General features: G+C 50.8%; 2 protein-coding genes and 1 non-coding gene across 10 annotated transcripts in view; all 3 read left to right on the top strand.

The window, feature by feature from the left end:
* The window catches only part of TOGARAM1 (TOG array regulator of axonemal microtubules 1), a 34,041-nt gene extending 27,378 nt beyond the window's left edge, over positions 1-6,663 (top strand). For 2 of the 4 annotated variants that reach the window (XM_041410158.1, XM_041410147.1), the window contains exons 17-21: positions 278-467; positions 2,457-2,676; positions 2,955-3,041; positions 5,812-6,078; positions 6,380-6,663. In XM_041410158.1, coding sequence (XP_041266092.1) covers positions 278-467; positions 2,457-2,676; positions 2,955-3,041; positions 5,812-6,053 — 739 coding nt within the window. In that variant the 3' untranslated portion in view covers positions 6,054-6,078; positions 6,380-6,663. Of the gene's footprint in view, positions 1-277; positions 468-2,456; positions 2,677-2,954; positions 3,042-4,852; positions 4,942-5,811 lie in introns of those variants that run through there. The other 2 variants (XM_041410168.1, XM_041410176.1) reach the window with 2 other exon arrangements.
* Positions 6,664-7,329: 666 nt separating this feature from the next.
* On the top strand, positions 7,330-22,397 carry PRPF39 (pre-mRNA processing factor 39). Of its 5 annotated transcripts, XM_041410549.1 has the most exons (14): positions 7,330-7,392; positions 10,574-10,925; positions 11,259-11,384; positions 12,021-12,139; positions 12,885-13,052; positions 13,690-13,840; positions 14,871-14,978; positions 16,841-17,005; positions 17,314-17,440; positions 17,526-17,794; positions 18,325-18,509; positions 19,859-19,933; positions 20,481-20,601; positions 21,716-22,397. In XM_041410549.1, exons 2-14 carry the CDS (start codon positions 10,596-10,598, stop codon positions 21,764-21,766), a joined length of 1,995 nt encoding a protein of 664 aa, XP_041266483.1. In that variant the 5' UTR covers positions 7,330-7,392; positions 10,574-10,595; the 3' UTR covers positions 21,767-22,397. The 5 variants fall into 5 exon arrangements, with proteins under 5 accessions (XP_041266483.1, XP_041266520.1, XP_041266511.1 ...); XM_041410586.1 differs by lacking the exons at positions 7,330-7,392; positions 10,574-10,925 and adding an exon at positions 11,784-11,893; XM_041410577.1 differs by lacking the exons at positions 7,330-7,392; positions 10,574-10,925 and adding an exon at positions 11,731-11,893 and having other exon boundaries at positions 11,289-11,384.
* On the top strand, positions 17,873-17,958 carry LOC121339098. The gene has a single exon (XR_005953138.1). It is a non-coding gene; the product is annotated as a small nucleolar RNA SNORD127 (small nucleolar RNA).
* Positions 22,398-22,516: the final 119 nt, after the last annotated feature.

Raw genomic sequence — 22,516 nt, 5'->3', positions numbered from 1 at the left:
CAGCCTTTCAAGTACTCTGGGAATAAAGATTTAAACTACAGTAAGTTTGGGGGGTTATGACCCATTGATGTGAGTTCCCAATTGATCCTGGTCATAAAACCAGCTGCATTTGGAGCAGAGTGGATATAAGACTTTGGGAACAATTACTATTAGGTGATTCACCATATTTAAGGTGAAACTTTGTGCTTACTTGTGACACTTGCACTTAGATGGGAAGAGAACGTGTGTGATGAGCCTCCTGTTCCAAGTCACAGAACAACATTTCCCTTTCCCACAGGGACAGCACGGAGAGCCACGAGGCCCCTCGGAGAGCAGCTCCTCGCAGTGCCCTGGAGAGCGAGGAGTACGTCAGGGACGTGGTGGGGCTGCTGAACGCCAAGGATTTCCGGGAGCGCATCCGCGGCGTGCGGCGGCTGCTGCTGGACACGGAGAGCAGCCCGGCGCCGGTGCTCGCCAACATCGTCAGGGTAAGGCTGCCAGAGCCCGGGCTTCTGGGGGCTTAGGGCTGCCTTGGTGCCTCAGGTGTGGCTTTTCTATTTTCACATCCTGTGCTGCTTCAGTGTGTGGGGCTGGGCTTCACATCAGGGCATGGTGAGCTCTGTGCACAGAGCAGGGAGACAAAACAATTCCTGCTCCAGCTGGGCACCAAGGACAAATGATCCAAATCTCAGCCCAGGAGCACAAACCCCGTGGGCTGTGGCATTCACATTCTTTGAAAGAATTCTTTCACCCAGGGTTTTTCTCATGGGAAGCTGAAAGGCAGCGAGAGAGGCCTCAAAGAAAAAGAAAACAATTCTTATCTCATTTGCTTCTCCTGTGTTGTGCTCGTCTAGAATGTGCTTAGAGATTGTTTACCCAAAAGTGATTGCTTCATTGGACTCCAGTGTGAGTTGTTTTAACTAATTACCCAAACAGAGCCCAGCTGTGTTGGGACTCTAGAGAGAGTTGCGAGTTTTCATTATTATCTTTTAGCATTAAGTATCTTTTCTGTATTCTTTAGTGTAGTGTAGTATAGTATTCTTTAATCTAGTATTATAAAGTAATAAATCAGCCTTCTGAGAACATGGAGTCAGATCCATCATTCCTGCCTTCGTCAGGGTGCCCAAGCACTTACAATAGTGGGCTGGAGAGAGAAAAACAAGCAGGATAGAACTTGATGGGCTAAAGCTGGAATTGGACACTGAACTGCAATGTGCACATGGAGCAGAGCTGATCCCAGGGAGAGACCCCGGGAGCGCTCGTGCATTTTGGGACCATTTGGGTTCATCTTGGGGGCAGCCCTGGCTGGGCTCTTGTGCTGCCCAAGGTGGATCCATGGAGGAGATCCTTGGAATCAATCCCTGCTTTATTCTGGAACTCCATCCAGCCTCTGCTCTGGGGCAGCCTGCACAAGGGATCAGAGTCACCAGGTTTTCTGAGAAAAGTCTTAGGTCCTTCTTGGAATAAGGATGATGGACAGAGAGCATTGAGGAGCAGGGGCATCTGCGTGAGGCACCAAGGGAGGAAAGGAAGGGAACAGGAGATAAAACGTGGAATTTTTCACTCAGGCCACTTTTGAACTACTGCCCTGAGAAGCTGTGTCTGTCTCGTCCCTGGAAGTGTCCAAGGCCAGGTTGGATGAGGCTTGGAGCACCCTGGGATAATGGAAAGTGTCCCTGATGATGGCAGGGGGTGGGATGGGATGGGCTTTAACATCTCTTCCCATGGAAACCAGTCTGTGATACCATGATTTCTGGAATCCTTGTGCTGTTTTTCATGCCACTCTTGGGTAAATATCAAAATATGGAATGGTCGTGAAAAGGGCAGAAAGGATTAATGAAGAGCTGTAAAACTGTCTCTGAAGTAGAGTTACAAGTTTTGTGTGAGAGAAGGTGAGAAAAGTACTATGCCAAATTTACTGTGCTAAAGCTCAGGATGAGCATCCTGAGCTCCAACAGGAAAGGAGATCCTACAGGAGAAAGAAACTGCTGTAAATTAGTAAGCTGTAAATTAAAGACAGATACAATGAAAGGAAGCCAAGCTTGTCCTCCAGCAGTGCCATATCTTAGTGTGGAATGATGGAATTGTGCTGTGGGACCTCCTGGTGTCCAATCTGTGGATGGGTTTGAAACGTTTCAGACATTCCCTGTGCTGAACAGAGCCGTGTCTCCCTAAAAGTAGGCAGGAAATCTGAGCCACAGCCACACTGAGAGTCACTGTGCCTGGAGTCATTGCACTGCAGGGCTTCAGACCAGATTAATGCACGGGGTTAAAACAGCAAATCAAAACATGATCCCAAAATCCCAGAACCCCAGAGCGGTTTGGGTCTGGAAGGACCTCACAGAACATCTGTTTCCAAGCCCTGGAGACAGCAGAGCCGTCGTGTGTCGAGGTGGACAATTGAAGGGTAGCAATGAAGCAGGTGATGAGCTTTATTGATTCCCAGTTCCATGAGTGCTGCTTGGGTGCTTTTCCAGATCTTTGATGCTTTCAAGCCTCGCTTACACGACTCCAACAGCAAAGTGACCCAGGTGGCTTTGGAGGCCATGCACAAGATGGTTCCACTGCTCAAAGACAGTTTGTCACCTGTGATCAACATGTTAATTCCTGCCATAGTGGACAACAACCTCAACTCCAAAAATCCAGGGATTTATGCAGCTGCCACAAATGTGATCCAGGCTCTGTGTCGACACTTAGGTGAGCAATTTATTTGCTCTTTATTTGAAACAGTTTTAATTGTGGTGATTAAGTTGTAAATTGAAAGTGTTACTCTTTCCAGGAGTTGCACATGGTTGCTACACTGTGTAAAAATCATTGGGTTTATTCTCACCACACAAATCACCTTGATATTGCTCAGTAGTGCTTTGGTTATTTTTCCATAGCATTTTCTTATTTACCTTTTCCCATATTGTGTTTATTTCCGGATAATTTAATTTCCATTTTAGAATTTAACATGTTTTGCTCTTTGCCTTTAGACACCTCCCTGCTCCTGCAGCCATTCTGCACAAAAGCCCAGTTCCTGAGTGGAAAAGCAAAGCAGGACCTGACAGAAAAGCTGGCTGGTAAAGTGCTGCTTTCCTTTGCTTGGTTGGTTGGTTGGGTTCCCTTAATTAGGAACGTTAATTGCAAGGTGGAGGTGGGTCTGTACCTTCCCTTCTGTCTCAGGAGGTTGTCACATTTCAGCTCTTTAATGGAAATTGGAGCTATTGCTGGCAAAACAAAGGATTAGTGTTAGCATTAGTGTTATATAGTCAGATGGAAGATCTATAAATACCTGGAATTTATAAATATTTATAAATATATTAAGGATTTAATTTAAATGTAAATACATCATATATTTAAATACCTTAAGGATTAACATTTATAAATACCTAAAGCATATAAGAATTTTAACATGGCATTGTATTCCCTCTCCCAGTGCTCATTCCCTCATGCTCTTGCCAGGAATCCAGACTGGTTTGGGTTCAAGGGACCTCAAACCCCACCCAGTGCCACCCTGCCATGGCAGGGACAGCTCCCACTGTCCCAGGGTGTCCCAGTGTCCAGCCTGGCCTTGGGCACTGCCAGGGATCCAGGGGCAGCCACAGCTGCTCTGGCAATTCCAGCCCAGCCCCTCTCACCTCCCAGCCAGGAATTCCTTGAGAAAAGCTGAATTTCCATGAACAAGGAATGTCTTTATGGGAAGTATGCTTGAACCAAACATTTCCTTGGCTCACTTTGAGAGCAGTTCTGTGTGAAATGGAACTCAATAATAACACAATGGACAGGCTGTTCTGGGAATATCCCTAAATTTGTGCTTTCTGAGGGTGTTAAACAGCCTTTAAACAGTCCCTCTCTTGCTGGGATTTTTGGAGTGGTTTTTATTATATATCAGGCTCTTCTGGCAGAGAGGGAAACATTTGCTAATGAAACACTGAATTCATTCTTGAGGAAAATATTTCATCCTATAAACATATCTATTTATTTTTATACATATTTTATATGTATGTGTGGAGGGCCAGGAGTTGGACTCGTGATCCTTGTGGGTCCCTTCCAGCTCAGGATATTCCATCATTCTGTGATTCTATATTTACAGTATAAAGCTGTTTTTTTCTTAAATATCTACTGCTTTTTTGTGAGATAGAGGGGAAATTGGAAATACCAGACCTTACACTGTGAGAAATAAAGGTCCTTATGGGAATCCTAACTGAAAAAAAACCAAGCTAAAATCCCCTTTATTTCTTTTGCTTTTTTTAGCTCAGTGGAAAAGTGTAATTATCAGCAGCACTGGTGCTACTGTGTAAACTCCTAGGAGAGGATAAAAGGAGTGGTTGTGGGAAAATCTGGTATTTTTATGGGAGTTGATGATGTTGCAACAGCAAATTCTTTTGTACAGCAGCAGTTTGAGGAGATGATTTAAGTGCCTTTAAACCCCTCTCAGAGGTGGGGATCACATTGAAATTGTAATTTAAATTAATATTTTATCCTGACCCTTGCTGCCTTGCAGAGCTGAACCCATCTCAAAGCTGGGGATCACATCTAAATTGTGATTTAAGAGAATATTCTCTTGCAGAGCTGGTGCCAGAGCTGTACCCCTCTCAAAGGCCAGGAGCCCATCAAAATTGTAACTGAAATGAGTATTTTCTCCTGACAGAGCTAGTGCTGGAGCTGTACCCCTCTCACATGTGAGGATCCCATTGCAATTGTAACTGAAATGAATATTTTATTGCAGAGCTGGTGCTGGAGCTGTACCCCTCTCAAAAGTGGGGATCCCATCTTTGAGATTGTAATTTAAATGAATATTTTCTTGCAGAGTGGGTGCCAGAGCTGTACCCCTCTCAAAGGCCAGGCGCCCATCAAAATTGTAACTTAAATGAGTATTTTCTCCTGACAGAGCTGGTGCCGGAGCTGTACCCCTCTCAAAGCTGACAATCCCATGGCAATTGTAGTTTAAATGAATATTTTCTCCTGGCCGAGCTGGTGCCGGAGCTGTACCCCTCTCAAAGCTGGGGATCCCATCAAAATTGTAATTTAAATTAATATTTTATTGCAGAGCCTATGCCAGAGCTGTTCCCCTCTCAAAGCTGACAATCCCATGGCAATTGTAGTTTAAATGAATATTTTCTCCTGGCCGAGCTGGTGCCGGAGCTGTACCCCTCTCAAAGCTGGGGATCCCATCAAAATTGTAATTTAAATTAATATTTTATTGCAGAGCCTATGCCAGAGCTGTTCCCCTCTCAAAGCTGACAATCCCATGGCAATTGTAGTTTAAATGAATATTTTCTCCTGGCCGAGCTGGTGCCGGAGCTGTACCCCTCTCAAAGCTGGGGATCCCATCAAAATTGTAATTTAAATTAATATTTTATTGCAGAGCCTATGCCAGAGCTGTTCCCCTCTCAAAGCTGACAATCCCATGGCAATTGTAGTTTAAATGAATATTTTCTCCTGGCCGAGCTGGTGCCGGAGCTGTACCCCTCTCAAAGCTGGGGATCCCATCAAAATTGTAATTTAAATGAATATTTTATTGCAGAGCTTATGCCAGAGCTGTACCCCTCTCAAAGCTGACAATCCCATGGCAATTGTAGTTTAAATGAGTGTTTTCTCCCGGCAGAGCTGGTGCCGGAGCTGTACCCCTCTAAAGCTGGGGATACCATTGCAATTGTAGTTTAAATGAATATTTTCTCCCGGCAGAGCTGGTGCCGGAGCTTTTCCCCTCTCAAAGCCGGCAATCCCATGGCAATTGTAGTTTAAATGAGTGTTTTCGCCCGGCAGAGCTGGTGCCGGAGCTTTTCCCCTCTCAAAGCCGGCAATCCCATGGCAATTGTAGTTTAAATGAGTGTTTTCGCCCGGCAGAGCTGGTGCCGGAGCTGTACCCGCGCAAGCCGTGTGCCGTGGAGCAGAAGGTGCTGCCCGTGCTGTGGCACCTGCTGGGCAGCTCTGCCGGCGGCGGCTCGGTGCCCGGCCCCCGCACGGCCACGGCCGCCTTGGCGCGGGCCCTGTGGGCACAGATGGGCCCCGGCCTGCTCGCCCACGCCGCGGCCCAGCCGCCGCACATCAGCAAGAGCCTGGAGGAGCTGTTGGAGACGGGAACGTAAAACCGTGGAATCGCCGTCCCCGCAGGTGAAGCTCCAGCGCCGCCGGGACGGGGCGGGAACGGCCCCCGAGCTGGGCACGGTGCCTGAGGGAGCCGGGAGAGCCCCGGAGCCGGGCTGGGCTGGACTGCACCGGGAGAGACGCCGGAGCCAGGCTGGGAGAGCCTGGGGAGCTGAACTGGGCTCTGCTGGGCCGGCCTGAGGGTCTGAACCGGGCTGTGCTGGGCCGTGCTGGGAGAGCTGTGCTGGGCAGTGTGGGGCTGGCTCCCCTCGCTGTCACCAGCATGGCCGTGGAGGAGCCGCTCCAGCCCATCTGTGCTTCCCTGCAGAGGCTCCAGCCCGGGACCTGGCCCTGGATTGCCCGTGAAGAGCGCACGGTCACATCAGCACTGCGCTTTACATGGAGAAGTGGAAGAGAGTCCTGGACACAGTGATGCAGTGCTGCTTGTGAAAAACATGTATTTTTGTACCCCCAGAGGCAGTGGTGCAGTATTTGTTGTCTCAGGGCTGGGCAGTGGGGAGAATGAACCCTGACCCTTCTCCAGCTGCAGGCTCTGGACACACTGGACATGGGACACAATGGGATATATAAATAAAGGGATTTATTTCTGTACAGGGATGTATTTCTGCAAAGGGGTGGGAAGGAGTGGCTCGAGAGCTGCTCTGCTCAAAGGAACCCGGTGACAGCGGCTGAACGTGAGCCCAAGTGTGCCAAGGTGGGCAAGAGGCCAAAGGCACCTGACCTGGACCAGGAACAGTGTTGGCAGCAGGGCCAGGACAGTGGCTGTCCCCTGGGCTGGCACTGCTGAGTGACCTCCAATCCTGGGATTGCCTCTGGGCCCCTCATTTTAAAAGGGACATGGAGGGGCTTTTCCCCATGGAAAGGGGGCTTAGGCCTGGGCACTGCCCAGGAAGGGTTGGAGTGCCCATCCCTGGAGGTGCCCAAGGAAGGCCTGCCCGTGGTGTGGGTGACTTGGTTCAGTGGTTTAAGGGCTACAGTGGCAGTGCTGGGTGGACAGCGGGATCTGGGTGAATCTCTCCAAATGATTCTGGGATGTGTTTCCATAGGGAGCTGTATTTATTATATCCCCTTTACCGGGCTGTATTTATTCCCGCACTTAGCTGTATTTATTTCACTCCCGTAGCGGGCTCTGTCTCCCCGCTCCGCCCCTCAGGGACCGGCGCCATTTGGCGGGAAGGGGCGGGCGCCGGGGGCGGCCGTTGCGCACGCGCGGGGGCCGGCGGGCACGCGGGCGGTGCGCTGTGCGCGTGCGCGGTGCGTGAGGCCCGGGCGAGGCGGCGGCGGCGGCTGAGGCGGCCCCGGCTGTGGCGGCCCCGGCAGGTACCGGCGAGGGGCGAGGGGTGCGGCGGCGCGGAGCCAAAGGGAGGAGAGCGGGGCGCTCCGACAGCGGCCGGGCCGAAGGACAGCCGGGGCGGGAGGCCGAGGCGGGCGGAGGCCGGGCCGGGCCGGGCCGCGCGCGGGGCGCTCGGAGCGCCGCCTCGGCCCCGCGGCCGCTGCCAGGCCTCGGGTTTGCTCGAGAGGTGAACTCTGCCGTGGGGGTGTATCCCGGTGTCCCCTTGGTATCCTTTTATCCCCGTTGCCTGCGTTGGACGGCCGCTGGGCGAGTAACGGGCCCTTGCGGAGCCGCTCCGCGCCGCGCCGCGCGGTTTGTGACGTTCTTGCTGGGGCTGGGCCGCGGAGAGGCCCTGGTGGAGAGGGAACGGCCTCGGGCTGGGCCAGGGCAGCTCAGGGTGGGCACAGCAGGAATTTCCCCGTGGAAAGGGAGCTCAGGCCTTGGCACTGCCCAGGGAGGGTTGGAGTGCCCATCCCTGGAGGTGTCCCAGGAATTCCTGGAGGTGGCACTCAGAGCTGGCGGCGAGGTGGGGATCGGGCACAGCTGGTGGCCTTGAAGGGCTTTTCCAGGAAATGATTCCGTGATTCAAGCCTAATCCCGGCCCTGCCCCGGGTGGATCCAGCAGCGCCTTATCAGGGCCGTGAATGGAGCGTTCCGACAAGGCTCCGCATTCCTGCCCCTCTGCAGATTCCCTGGTTGATTCCCGGTGGTTCATTCACGTTTATGAGCGGCAGTTCTGTGTACAGCCGTCTCTTGCTGCTAACAGGCTCAGTAATACGTGTTGGCATCAATTATTTAATAGCAGTGTGTGTAGCTGTCTGATACTCTGATTCAGTTGCTTAGCCTGTGTGATGTCAAACCCTTTGGAATTAAGGTAAAAAGCCCCGGAATTAAGGTGGAAACCCCGGAATTAAGTTTCCCTGGTGTGCCCCACCCCTGGACTTTCGCGGCCTGTTGCATTGGCTGGTTTAAGCCGTGGATTGCTGTCAGATTTTGGGATATGCCAGGGATCAGACTGGAAGGTGTCTGGCTGGAAGAGCTGTCAGAGAGACTTGGTTTCAGTTTGAAGCCACGTGTGCCCATCCTGATCCTTGTGAGCTTTCACAAGCTCGGACCTTGTGTGCCCATCCGTACAGCTTCTCCCTCATCCTTTTTTCCCTCCTCATCTGAAGATGGCTGGGTTTGGAGAGCTGTTTTTTTAAGATGGCATATGTCTTCTGAATCAGCTAGAGGGAGAAAACATCTGTTAAACATCAGGATAAGTTTAGGTTGTGAATTACTGCATTTCTAACGATGACAGAATCCATGGAATCGTTAGGGCTGCTCATTAAGTCCAGCCACTCTCCCGTGTCCCCACGTGCCACGTGCACAGGGCTTTAAATCCCTCCAGGGATTTAAAAATAAAAAATCCTCCCCAGGGATGGACAGGATGTGCCAGGGCTGGACAGCCTTGCCATGAAGAAATTTCCCCAGTATCCAAATGAACCTCTCCTGGTGCAATTTGAATCCATTTCCTCCCGTCCCATCACTAGTTACCTCTGTCACTGTTAGGTCAAATTTTAGAGCTGTAAATAGCCTTTAAACTGTTTTTTTCTGGTGTTGGGGCTGTGGTTGGTGCCACTCCCTGCTCTTACAGCTGGGTTTTAGAACCTGCACCAGGCGCCCTCAGAAGTGCAGCAGCCTTTGAGTGATCCAGATCTCTGCCTGTTGCACTGGCAGAGGCACAGTGATACTCTTTGATACTTAATGTATAACTTAATGTTACAAATGAGGTTTTTTTCTCAAAATTGTGGAGTCATGGAATAGTTTGGGCTGGCAGACGCCTCCAAGCCCATCCAGTCCCCAGCAGGGACACCCATCAGTACCCCAGGCTGCTCCAAGCTGTGGCTGCCTAATGATGGAGAGCAGAAATACTTTAAAAAGCAGTTAATTATTAGAAAACTTGCAGGGTAGACCACATGGACTGTTGAGCATTATGCCGAAGTTCCTTGGCTTGGTGAACTCCTGGGAAAACGTGAACTGTTATCCCAGGACTTGAAGCTGCTGAAGATAAGAGAGAGATTTTTCTTTTCTGGCAAGAACTTCACCCCAGTATATAGTGGTGCCTTCTCCCTGTTGAAGTGAAAGCAGTGGTCTGGGTGTTGTCTCTTCAGGTTTTCAGTGTGAAAGAGCTCTGGAGAGTTCTGGGGTGGGGACTTGTGCTTTCTTTTTGAAATCCCAAATGTATTTGCCTCCTGCTGCAAGGAGAACACGGGAAGAGCCAGCGTGTGAGGATGTGAGCCCAGCACCGTCCCGTGGCAGCTGGACTCCCAGCCGGGAGCTGTTGTGTCCTGCAGGGCGGTGTTCCCGTAGGTCCCTGAGCCACCAGGGCCACGGAGCAGGCTCGGCTCTGGCTCTGGCTCTGGGAGGGGAGGCCGGGATCAGCCGAGGCTGGGTGGCACCCGGCCAGGTCAGGCTGGCCTGGCGCTGGCACGGCAGGGCAGGGCCAGGCAGTGGCTCTTGGCAGGGACATCAAAGGAAGAGTGGGAGGAAGCAGGAGTCTGTCCCAAGGGCCGGGAGGAAGCGCCTGGCACTGGGTGTGGGTGGGAGTGAGGGGCTGCAGGTCAGGGGCTGCCAGAGCATTTCCGTGGCTCTCTGGTGCTGCTGGGTGTGTCTGAGCATCACTAACGCAGACTGAGTTGGTACTGACAGGAATTCTTGTCTTTGCTTTAGCCTGATGTTGAGGGCACCTTTTAGCACCTGTTTATTTCACAAAGAATCTACTGACTTGTACTGATTAGGAAAACTGAATGAATTTAGGGACACGGGTCCATGGTGGCCCTGGCACTGCTGGGGTAGCTTGGACCTGATGGTCTCAGACAGCTTTTCCAGCCTAAATGTTTCTATGAAATTTGAACATAATTCTTCATTGAGAGTAAACTTCCACTGGACTCCTACAGGAAAACTGTAATGATTGGCTTTTATACCTCAGTAGCTCCCTGCAATAGTTTTTTAGAAAGCCACAATGATTTGTATGTGCAGATGTGAAAATCTAAGACTGCTGTTAATCCTTTGATTGTTGAAGCAGGCTGATGTGTGAGGCAGGTGTCACTGGGGTTGTGGTGAGGTACAGGGATGCTGGAGCCACTCTGAGCTGCCCCGGGGTACTGAGAGGTGCCGTTCCTGCAGGATCCAGTCGCACAGCGGTGCCATGGAGAACGCGGAGAGCACGGAGGAGGAGCAGCCGACTGTGGGCAATGAGAGCGCGGAGCCCGGCGCCGAGAGCGCGGCCGAGGAGCAGCACATGGACTTCAGCACCGAGATCATGAGTGTCACCGAGATGGAGCAGTCCCCAGACAGCTCCCCAGACCTCAACGAGGACAACACGCAGGAGAGCGAAATTCCAAACATTGAGAGCCTACAGACCACAGATATCGAGGCTGACTTCCCTCCGGATTTTGACAAATTTTGGAAAGTAGTAGAGGACAATCCGCAGGATTTCACAGGATGGGTTTATCTACTGCAGTACGTAGAGCAGGAGGTTAGTACCTGCCCCTTTCTCCTCAGTCTGCCCGAAATAAATAAACAAAGAAAACTAAAGCCATGGGATTCCAGTGGCAAATGGACATCAGGCTGTCACAAACACTGATTTAAGGCAGCTGTCCGTGCCACTGCTGTTGTTTAATCATAAAATGCCAGGATGGTTTGGCTTGGAAGTGACCTTAAAAAGCTCATCCAGTTCCACTCCCCTGCCATGTTCAGGGACACCTCCCAGTAGCCCAGGTTGTCCATGTCAAAATATCTAACACAGTGTTAATAGTTGTATGTAAAATAACAAGGGAAGCACTGATTGTGCTCGCTGTGTTTCCCACAGAACCACTTGCCAGCAGCCAGGAAAGCCTTTGACAGGTTTTTCTCACACTACCCCTACTGCTATGGGTACTGGAAGAAGTACGCGGACCTGGAGAAGCGCCACGACAACGTCAAGCAGTCAGACGAGGTACGTAGGGCCCGGGGCCAGCACTGCCACCAGTCCCAAAGCCAACAATGACTGTCCCACTGCGAGCCATTGGGCTGCCAGTGCCTGCCCTGCACGGCCAGGGCTCGAGGGACGTGTTTGCACGTGTCACAGCTGTGGCATTTGGAGCTAACGTTCTCTCTCTTTGTTGGCAGGTGCGTTAAACCTCTACAGTTTGTCAAGCTTTGCAGTGCAAGCCTCTGTATTACACTGCAGCTTAACAAGTAGGGCAGGGCTTTTCTGTCACTTCCATTTATTACTCATTTTCAAAACAATAATAGTTGGTTTGCTGGTCACAATTGCTCCATCTTATTGCATTTTTGGTCAGACGCTGTCAATGATGCTCTAATGGGTCTGTGCCCTATGGTCTGTACCCCAAAGCCTGCCCACACAACCTGGTCAGAATGCAGGGACCGCTGCGCTTTGAAGATCAAGACTCTGCACGTGGAGATCAGAACATTGCCATGTTCTATCCAACCTCCACCCGAATGGTAATGGTAGATTATTTAAACAAAATTCCAGTAATTAGTATTTCTAAGGTTCACCGGATAACACAGTGTTGCCTCTCTCTTAGGACCCCATTAAGGATTTGAAGTACAGTTCATGTTCTCTTCATAGGTCTATCGCCGAGGGCTTCAGGCAATTCCTCTTAGTGTTGATCTTTGGATACATTATATTAACTTCCTAAAGGAGACCTTGGACCCTGCTGATCCTGAAACTAACAGTACCATCAGGGGGTGAGTTGGGAGCAGCCTGATACCCATGCACACCACTGGGATCAGGTTATTGTGTTTTTAGGACAAGGGGCAAAATCATAACAACCTGGTGTCACTGTAAGGATTTTTAAATTAAGAGATGATGGAGCCAAATTCTGTAAGAAGGAGGAGACTGCACAGTGTGGCACAAGGGGAAAAAGTTGTGGCTTGAAAGCTTCAGACTGGATGTTGGGAAATACTTAGTGCAGCATTTGGAATCCTGGAATTTTAATTCCTTGGGGTTTCCAGGGTAGGGCTAGGATGTGTCTGCTCGCGGTGGCTGGCAGTGGACCTGGTTAAAGGGTTGGGCTGGAGTTTGATCAGAAGGCTTAATTGAACTGGAATTGGATCTGAATCAAGCTGCAGAATTGCTGCACAGCTTTTGGGTGTCACACTGCTGCTCTGGTAGGTTTGGAGTCTGTACAAGACAAAAGTGGCAAAGGTTCTGTATTTTCCTGATATCTTCTGTTCCTGCCAGTGGCTTTTGCTGTTGCCTGTATTTGTTCTGTTGTGGAAGTGCTGGAGGCAAAAAATGAGTGTGAGCTTTCAGAATCTCTAGACACCTTTCTGTAGCTATCTGGAAAACACTCTGAAGTATGTAAATAATTAATATAAGTCTAGTTTCAAGGAAATGAGGATACTCGTGACCTTTAATAAGAGCCAGGACTTTCCTTCCTTGCTCTGGTCCTGGCATCCAGAAACCAGTGCAAAACCTTTCCTTTTCCAGAGCCTATGAACATGCAGTGCTGGCTGCTGGGACAGATTTCCGTTCTGACAGACTCTGGGAAATGTATATAAACTGGGAAAATGACCAGGGAAACCTAAGGGAAGTTACATCCATCTATGACCGCATCCTGGGAATCCCAACGCAGCTCTACAGCCATCACTTCCAGAGGTAAAGGGAAAGCAGGGAGTTAATGCCATGGGAGAGGTGCAGAAACTCAGCACAAGAACTTGGAACAGGTTTATGTGGTTATTTACTTACATACTCAGGCAGTTGGACTGATTGCTTGAAAGTACTGATTTGAGGAATTTGGTTTTAGGGAAATTCAGAGGTTTTGTTGTGGAATAAGGACAGGCCTTGGAAGTGTGGGGGAGAAGAGAGGATGTCTTTGAGAAATCAGAATGAGCAGTTTTGGACTTTAATACTTGTGCAGTGCCTGTGTGTGGTGAAGCACCAGTTTGACTGACTAAAGAGGAATCCTGGTTAAGTTTTAGACAGTGGAATTCTGCACTGGTAGGGAGACTTGAGCAGCAACCTCAGTTAAATTGCACACAGTCTTCCCCAAATATCCTGGTGTGGGAAATAAAGTATTTCCTTTATAACTGATTTTGTCCTTTGCCATCTCTTTTCCATGGCAAGGGCTCTGTCCCTCTGGCACGTGGCACTTGTGAGGGTGATGGGTGCTGGCAGTTCTGGTGTGAGCTGGCAGCACTCGGTGTCACTCAGGGGCCACGAAGCCAAGCAGAACCCCCTGGGATTTACAGCGTGAAACAGCCCCTTTGCAGTGCCTCTTTGTGGTTGTTGTTAGGTTTAAAGAGCACATCCAGAACAACCTGCCCCGAGACTTCCTGACCACGGAGCAGTTTGTGCAGCTGCGCCGGGAGCTGGCGGCTGCCAGCGGCCACGAGGACGGGGAGGAGCTGCCCTGCGGCACCGAGGACATCACCGACCCCGCCAAGGTACCTGCACGGGCACCTCTGCCCTTCCTTCCCTGGGGCTGGGCAGGGCTTCCACTGCAGCCACTTGAGCTGTGCCCAGAGAGCTCCTGCATGTCAGTGCCCTGCAGCACTGAGGACATCACCGACCCCGCCAAGGCACCTGCACGGGCACCTCTGCCCTTCCTTCCCTGGGGCTGGGCAGGGCTTCCACTGCACCCACTTGAGCTGTGCCCAGAGAGCTCCTGCATGTCAGTGCCCTGCAGCACTGAGGACATCACCGACCCCGCCAAGGTACCTGCAGGGGCACCTCTGCCCTTCCTTCTCTGGGGCTGGGCAGGGCTTCCACTGCACCCACTTGAGCTGTGCCCAGAGAACTCGTACCTGTCAGTGCCCTGCGGCACCGAGGACATCACCGACCCCACCAAGGCACCTGCAGGGGCACCTCTGCCCTTCCTTCCCTGGGGCTGGGCAGGGCTTCCACTGCACTGGCACCCTGTGGTGGCACTGGCACCCTGTCCTCTGGGGCAGGGGTTCCACTGCACCCACTTGAGCTGTGCCCAGAGAGCTCCTGCACATCACTGCCCTGTGTCTCATGTGCTAACAGGACAGCCCCTTCCAGTGCTGGCAGAGGTGTTAAAGAAATGAGTTAGAAAATGAAAGAAGCAGCATACAAAACCTTAGGAACAAATATAATTATTCCAGGTCAGCAAACTGGGATCTGTGGTCTAAGAATGCTCCTCATCAGCAGTGGCCTGGGCAGGTTCAAACTTACAGGCCTAAGAAAGCCTGGAGCTGTCCTAAGGAATTGCTGGTGGTGAAAACACAGACACGCTGAAACCAGGGCTGACTTGGGTCCAAATCCATCCTTAATCTCCAATCAGCTTTAGCATAGGATAAAATCCAGTTCAGCTGTGTGTTCTAAAGCTGGGGGCTCCATCAGGCAGAGTCCCTGGCTGCTCAGGGAGAGCCCACGCACGTCACTGGCACAGGAGGCAGTTACAAAGGTGATACCGTGTCTGCTGGTGTTACACTTTCTAACATTCTGTTGTAGCTAATCACTGAGATAGAGAACATGAGGCACAGAATCATTGAGATCCATCAGGAGATATTTAACCACAACGAGCACGAAGTCAGTAAGAGGTGGACGTTTGAGGAAGCGGTAAGTGGGGTGGGGTTTGTGTGATGCAGCACCAGCAGTGGTTTGGGAGCAGGACTGGGAGCTGGGAATTCTGTGAAACAGCTTTAACTGAAACTGCGGGAGCACCTCTGCCCTTCCTTCCCAGTTGGGATTGAACAGAGACTCAAAGTTGGAACAGTTTCACTTCTCTGCCATTTTTCTTGTGAAGAGGCACCTGGTGATGTAAAGATCTCAGAGCAGTGCTTGGAGAGAGGCAAGGTGCTGTAATGTTTGCTAAGCCAGTGAGTCCTGGGAGTTAGTGCTGCTCATGCCCTGGGGTGGTGCAAAAACATGAGGGGATGGAGGGGACTCCCTTTGAAAGGTAAGCCTGGTCTCAGAGAAGAATGAAATTCCTGTGGTTTTGTATTGTAGCATTACACACTTATTCAGGTAGCTTTTGTTTTGGACCTCCTATAATGTATTAAAAGTAACTAATGAAACTAATAATTTGATCACTGCAAATATACAGCTTTTGCTGTAGAGTTAGGTTGGATTCCATTTGAAAAAACAACGGGAGGTTTTCATTCTCAGTCTTTATATTTTTCTTCCTGGCAAACATGGTCCTTGTTTTAAGTTAAATTCTAAAGAGTCCATTGTGTTACCCAGCTGGGACAGATTTTCAGAGACTCTTCTTTACTGGGTTGGTGCTGTCAGAACTGGTGGTTGACTGCACTGGGTGGGACTGGGCCAGGTGCCTGGAGCTCACGAGCAGAGCGGCGAGCCGTTGTCAGTGAGCTCTGTCCCAGTGACCCGTGGCAGAGGGAGCAGAGCAGAGTGTCCCAGATCCCTGCCTTGGGAAGCCTTAAGCTGCCAGTCTGTGGGACTTGGGAGAACCCTGAACTGTGGGCATTGGGCAGGAAAGGTGTGGGAAGCTGAGTGTCCCCTTGCTGCTGGCCACCAGTGTCTGCTCTGGGGCACCGAGGGGCTGGGAGGAGCTGCACGTGCAGAGTTCAGCCTGTCCCTAAAGGACAGTGAGGTGGGCACAGATCCCACCCAGGGCTGGGGATTCCTTAGAGCTGCTTCCAGCAGGAATGGGACTGTGAGCTGGGCAAAATGGCCACAGAGTGTTGGGTTCCACACCAGAGATCAGTGAGGAGCCTGAAGGGAGGGATTGGCTTTAAATTTCAGGTGGCTTTGAAGAATTGGATTGTCCTTAATTACTGTAAGTGCTTCATCGATTTGTATGGGTTTGGATCTGAGTGGAAATTGCAGCATAGGAGAGAGATAATCAAATGCAATAAAGATGATGAGCAAAAGCAAAGGATCTCTGGCAGGATGCCAGACAAAGCAATTTCAATTTAAACAGAGCAATGTTTAATTTTCTGTGCTGAGCTCTGTCCCACCCAGCCCCTCTTGCAGCCACCAATAACAACACAATGGTGCTAAATACGTGGTCTTGCTGTAACCAGATTGATGTAAATATTTGATAGGAAGTCCAGTTCAGTGCTCTGTCTTTCCTTGTCATGATTCTGAAGCAAATTCTGAGTTGCATTTGTGGGCTGGGTGTCCCACAGTGAGCACTTCACTTGTGTGGATGGATGTGGGCAATGTCCATGTGTCCATAATGCCACTGACACTGGGCTGCCTTGGGTCCTCCCCCAGCATCTCTAAACACTTCCACTCCAAAAGCTCTCTAGGAAAGGAGGTTTCTAGCCTGGAATGTCACTGCAGTAAATCCCTTGATCCATACCTGGATGACCCTGGGTTGAGTAGATGAGGAGGTGTCCCTGGAGCCCTGGTCGCTGAAATGGCAGGAACTGAGTGTTGGTTGTGTGGCTGTTGATTGTTTGACCCCCCTTGGTGGTGTGTTTGTAATCACCAGTTGCATCCTGTGACTCTTGCAGATCAAGAGGCCTTACTTTCATGTAAAACCTCTGGAGAAAATTCAGCTGAAAAACTGGAAAGAGTACTTAGAGTTTGAGATAGAGAATGGCACTCACGAGCGAGTCGTGGTCCTCTTTGAGAGATGTGTCATTTCATGTGCCCTCTATGAGGACTTCTGGATCAAGGTAAGGGAGGCAGCTCACGGCTCTGCTGGTGCACACCTTGACCTGGTGACTAACCCTTGTACCCTGTGGAACGTTGTTCATCTATAACTATATCTGTTGCATTAGGAGATGGTCTGCTTGCAACCAGATTTGACTGCTGCATTTGCCAACTGCGTTGCCTCTCTACGTCCTTCCTTACAGAAACTAGTCTAGTGGTTCCATAAAGGTGCTGAATGGGTTTAAACAAAAGAATTTTATCGTTCTGGCATGTTCTTGGAGACAAATACAAGCTTTAACCTGGCTGGTCTCTGCTCTGTTTCCAACCCTAGTATGCCAAATACATGGAGAACCACAGCATCGAGGGCGTGAGGCACGTGTACAGCAGGGCCTGCACCATCCACCTGCCCAAGAAGCCCATGGTGCACATGCTGTGGGCAGCCTTCGAGGAGCAGCAGGGTAAGGGCAGCCCTGCCTCTGGGGGGGCTCTGCTGGGGGAGCTCTGGGATCTGCCCTGTCCTAAGGCATCTCCCCGCCCTTGCAGGCAACATTGATGAAGCCAGAAGGATCCTGAAGACGTTTGAGGAGTGCATCCTGGGGCTGGCCATGATCCGCCTGCGCAGGGTGAGCCTGGAGCGCCGGCACGGCAACATGGAGGAGGCGGAGCAGCTGCTGGAAGATGCTGTCAGGAATGCCAAGTCCATCAGTGAAGCCTCCTTCTATGCCATCAAACTCGCCAGGCACCTCTTCAAAGTGCAGAAAAACCTGCCAAAGGCAAGAAAAGTGCTGTCAGAAGCCATAGAACTGGACAAAGTATGTGTTCCCTCTCGGCTGTCTTACACTCAAAACACCTTGGTGTCTTTCTCTCTTTCTGAAGCATTTTGTAAAATGTGGCAACAGTGATGACAGGAGTTGTAACTGGATGTAATGTCTCATTACTGCATGGAGACAGCAGTCCCTCTAAACTGACGTTGCCACGGCCCCAGCTTGGGAATCTGGAAGTTTGCACCCTTTTCCCATCAGAAGCACAATGTGCTTTGCACCTTTATTTTAATGTTTAGAATCTTAAACGTTCTCAGTGTGTTCAGTGTTATTGGTGTGGGGGCAGTGTTTGGTGTCAGCACAGGAATATCTGGCACTCAGATGCTGCCAGCAAAGTGCAGCACCTGGGTTTGTGGTGTTGGTCACTTCTGGTGTGTTTGTGCAACAAAACCAGCCCAGGGGGAGGAAAATGCCTTTATTGCCTGTCATTGTGTGTGTTCCTGGGGTGAATTGGGGTGTGTAACAGTTAAATGCCTGCTGTGAGGGTCAGGTGTGCACCTCCTAATGCCTGTTTTGCACAGGAAAACACCAAACTGTATCTGAACTTGCTGGAGATGGAGTACAGTGGTGACCTCAAGCAGAACGAGGAGAACATCCTGAGCTGCTTTGACAAGGCCATCCATGGGGCCTTGTCCATCAAAATGAGGATCACCTTCTCACAGAGAAAAGTGGAATTCCTGGAAGATTTTGGGTCTGATGTGAACAAGTAAGATGTCCTGTGGGCAGTGGCCAAACTGGGGTCACTGGGAGAGTGCTGGGAAAAGGGTGGGGTCAGTGGCTTCTGTAAAATTGTTTCCTTTGTGCCATCAGCTCTTTGTAAGGAGCAGCTGCTTTTCCAAACCAGCCTCCTGGTGTTAAGCAGGAATAGATTTGTAAACAGGAATAGATTTTTATACAGGAATTATTTTCAGATAATTGCCCCTTTTACCTGAAGTGCCCAGCACCTCCCTGAGCAGAGCTCTGCTGCCTGCCAGGTTTTGCTGTGGTTGGTGTCCCCTTGCTGAGCCCTGTGAAGGGAGGTGCTCCCCAGGGCAGTGGGACAGGTCTGTGACACAGGTGTCCTTTGAGACTGTTCCCTGGGAGCTGCTGCTTGTTTCCAAAACTGCACTGCTCAGATTTTTCAGTGTTCAGCACTCTCAACAACTGTGCATTTCTGTAGGAGGATACCCCAGAAATGCAAGTTTTAAATTCAATGCTACAATAGATTTTTCCTCTTAATTGTCTATTGTTTTTATTTACCTTTTGCAGCTAAATAACCCAGAAGGATGAATGACAAGTCAATTTTTCTGCTTTGTATGTTTTTAACAATAGCTGTCCTTAAATTCTGCTGCCTCTGCATGGCAGCCAGTCAGTGCAAGTTTGGGAACTGAGACAGATCAAACACAAGGAATTTTGCAGTTCCCAAGTCAGTGCAAGTTTGGGAACTGAGACAGATCAAACACAAGGAATTTTGCAGTTCCCAAGTCAGTGCAAGTTTGGGAACTGAGACAGATCAAACACAAGGAATTTTGCAGTTCCCAAATAATCCTAAGGCACAGAATGAGTACGAGGAGCTCTTTCCACCCAGAGTACACTGGGTTTTGCAGGTTTTCTGAGATGCTGCAGATGAGGGAGTATTTCAATATTTTGAGAATTTTAGCCAGGACTCTCCTGTGCTGCATTAACCACATTTGTTCTTCCCTGCTGAGGGGCAAAGGCTGCTTTGGGATTGGAATAATCTCCAGTGTTTAAATACTGACTCCCACATCTCTGTGCTGCTGTGGGTGGCATCACCAGCAGGCTCTGAAGGAGCAGCTGAATCACAAATCACTTCTAGAAAACTTCTTTATAAAGGAGCTTGATAAAAACTGCATAAAGTACGAGGGAAGTTGAGCAGGTTGGGAAGCGGAGCTGTTGTGAATGGAACCGAGCTGGCTTTCCCCTGTTTGTGGTGGGGAAATATATTGTGCTCATTAGAATGTATCACACTGAGTCTGTGTGTTGTTGCAGTTGCCAGCAGGCTTTGCTCAGCTGTTTCAAACAGTGGCAAGGCTTGACTGGCTGTGCTCTCCCCAGGCTCCTGGATGCCTACGACGAGCACCAGGCGCTGCTGAAGGAGCAGGAGACGCTGAAGCGGCGGGCAGAGAACGGGTACGGACTGGGCAGGGGCAGCCTCACTCTGGGGGCTTCTTTGGGCAGGCAGTGCAGGCGTTTGTCAGCTCTGAACCCACTGGTGTGAGCATAGAATCACTTCAGTTTAGTCCTTTGAAGTGTGTACTAAATAGAGCTGTGCTGCCTTAAATATTCACAGAATTGTTTGCATTGGTAGGGATCTTAAAGCCCTAAAACCTGCCATGGACAGGGGCACCTTCCATAGGCTGCTCAGAGCTCCATCCCTGCTGGCCTTGGACGCTTCCAGGGATGGAAACAATTTTGGAAATAAGTTTTTGAGTTACTGAGTTGAGTTTTTGAGTTGAGTTGAGCCAGTCAGTGCTGGTGAAGTAACTCAGTCTCTGAACAGGAACGTGCCTTTGCCGTCTCAGTTTGGGCACCAGCTTTAAACCCAGCCTGTTGTGCAGCACAAGCCAAACTGTCCTTCCCTGACCCCGATTCCCTGAGCCTGCTGGGCCAGCTGAGCAGAGCTGAGGCTGCCCAGCGTTGCTGTGAGCTGCCAGAACAAGGCTGTGTTCCCTTGCAGCTCGGAGGAGCCGGACGAGAAGAAGCTGCTGACGGAGGAGGCGGGGCTGGCGTCGGCGCAGCTCATGGACGGGGACATGCAGGTCAACCAGGCCGCCTACAACTACAACGCCTGGTACCAGGTATGGCTGCTGCAAACCTGCAGCTCCTGGGAAACAGAGCTGGCACCTCCTGCAGCTCCTGGGAAACAGAGCTCGGCTCCCTGGGGTGCTGGCACCTCCTGGGCGTGCTCCGCAAGTGCCAAGTGTTCTGCGTGGAGCCTGGAGTAGTTTGGTGGCTGTCCTGTCACACAGGGAGGGGACGGGGGAGGGTGTGGTGTGTGGAACTGTTCTGCCCAGACTGGCCGTGGGGTGTCCCTTTCCTGTGTGCCTGCACAGTGACTGTCTCCAGGCAGGAATTCCTCTAGTGCCTTGGAATGGGTTCTGCTGGTGCCAGCAAAATCAGCTTGTCCTCTGGGGCTCTTCCTCCAGAGCGTTTTAACTTGGAATAGAATTGTTGAGGTTGGAAAAGCCCTCTAAAATCATCCAGTCCAGCACTGACAGGGCCCCCACTGACCCATGTCCCTGTTGCCACATCCATGTGTTGTTAAATCCATGGAAGTTTTGAAGTGGTTTTATGAAAAGTGTTGTTCAGACTGTGCAGAGCGCCCAGAGCTGGGAGAGCAGTGGTACAACTGGGGCACAACCCCTGGCTAGCCCTGCTTTGGGATTGTCTGCAGCCAGGTCGGGAATTCTTTCCAAAGTCAGGCAGTGGGATCAGTCTCATCCAGCACAGACTGTGCAGTGCTAGGCCAGGAAAAATGCCCTGAGTTTCACACACAGCACTGCAGGAATGGCAGCCCTTGAAGCTGGGCCAGGGAGGCTCAGGCTGGAGATCAGGGAAAAGTTCTTCCCCCAGAGGGTGGAATCAGCCCTGGAACAGCTCCCCAGGGAATGGGCACTGCCAGGAGCACAGGGCTGCCCAGGGTGGCATTGCTGGGGTCTGTGCTGCACTGGGTGATCCCTGTGGGTCCCCCCCAGCTCGGGACATTCTGATTCTGTTGTGGTGAGGATCTGTCCTGTGGCAGCACCCCGTGGTACCTGCGCCCCTGCCCGCTTTCCCAGGCTGTTCCAGAGGGACTGGCAGCTGTCCTGCACTCCAGGGCTGCTGTGCTGGCACAGGGGGAGCTGCGTGGGCCGTGCTGCCAGGCCCTCCCAGCAGGGACCCGGTGGCTGATGCTGCTGTCTTTGGTTCCAGTACAACTACCAGAACGCCTGGAATTACGGACAGTATTACCACACAACCTGATCCCCGGAGGGAGTGGAGTTCACTGTGCTGCAGTTTCAACAAAGATGGAATAAAAAAAAAAATATATTTTTCTAATTTTGGGCTGTGAAGGAACTGTTGTGCCACCTGCTTTTGGTCCTCTGCATGTGAACCGAGCCGCCGCTCACAGGGTATGTGTGAAGCAAGATCCGTGTGCTGGTAGCTGATAAATGGTCTCTGTACAATTCTCATTCACCATAAATGATTTTTTTAATTCCCTGCACTAACTTATGGAGTATCAGAGGAATCCTCGTCGGTCTCGTGATTCCATAATTGAGGGGGTGAAGCTGTGGGGTTTGGGTTCTGCCCCAGAGCTGCTCTGCTGCCCTGGCACAGGGCTGGAGCCAAGGCGTGTCCCGCTGCCAGCGCAGTGCCAGGGAGCTGTTCCAGAGCCGGCTGCGTTGGGATGGGGGCCTCGGCAGAGCTGCCACACGGCTTCTGTAGATGGGAGGGGGCAGGGATGAAACCACCTTCGTTCTTTTTTAAAAGCACAAACTGTGTTTGGGATGAGTTTTGTATTTAGAGTTTTTCATGTACACGGTGTGAGCAAAACTTTTTTCATTTTGATCAAAGTGATCATTCCCATTTTTGTAATAAAAGCGAGGAATTCCGTAGTGCTCTGAGCTTTCTTGGACTGCCTCATTCGAGCCAGCAGGGAGAAGAGAATGCCTGAGTTGAGCTCTGGTGGTGTTCAGAGGAGGGGCTGTGGCACAGGAACACCTGGGAACACCT

The sequence above is a fragment of the Onychostruthus taczanowskii genome, unplaced genomic scaffold (genome assembly GCF_017590055.1).
Source record: "Onychostruthus taczanowskii isolate IOZ18803 unplaced genomic scaffold, ASM1759005v1 scaffold100, whole genome shotgun sequence".
In the NCBI taxonomy this organism is placed as follows: Eukaryota; Metazoa; Chordata; class Aves; order Passeriformes; family Passeridae; genus Onychostruthus; species Onychostruthus taczanowskii.
Note: the sequence above shows the minus strand (reverse complement) of the source record. Positions and strands in the feature narration are given on the sequence as shown.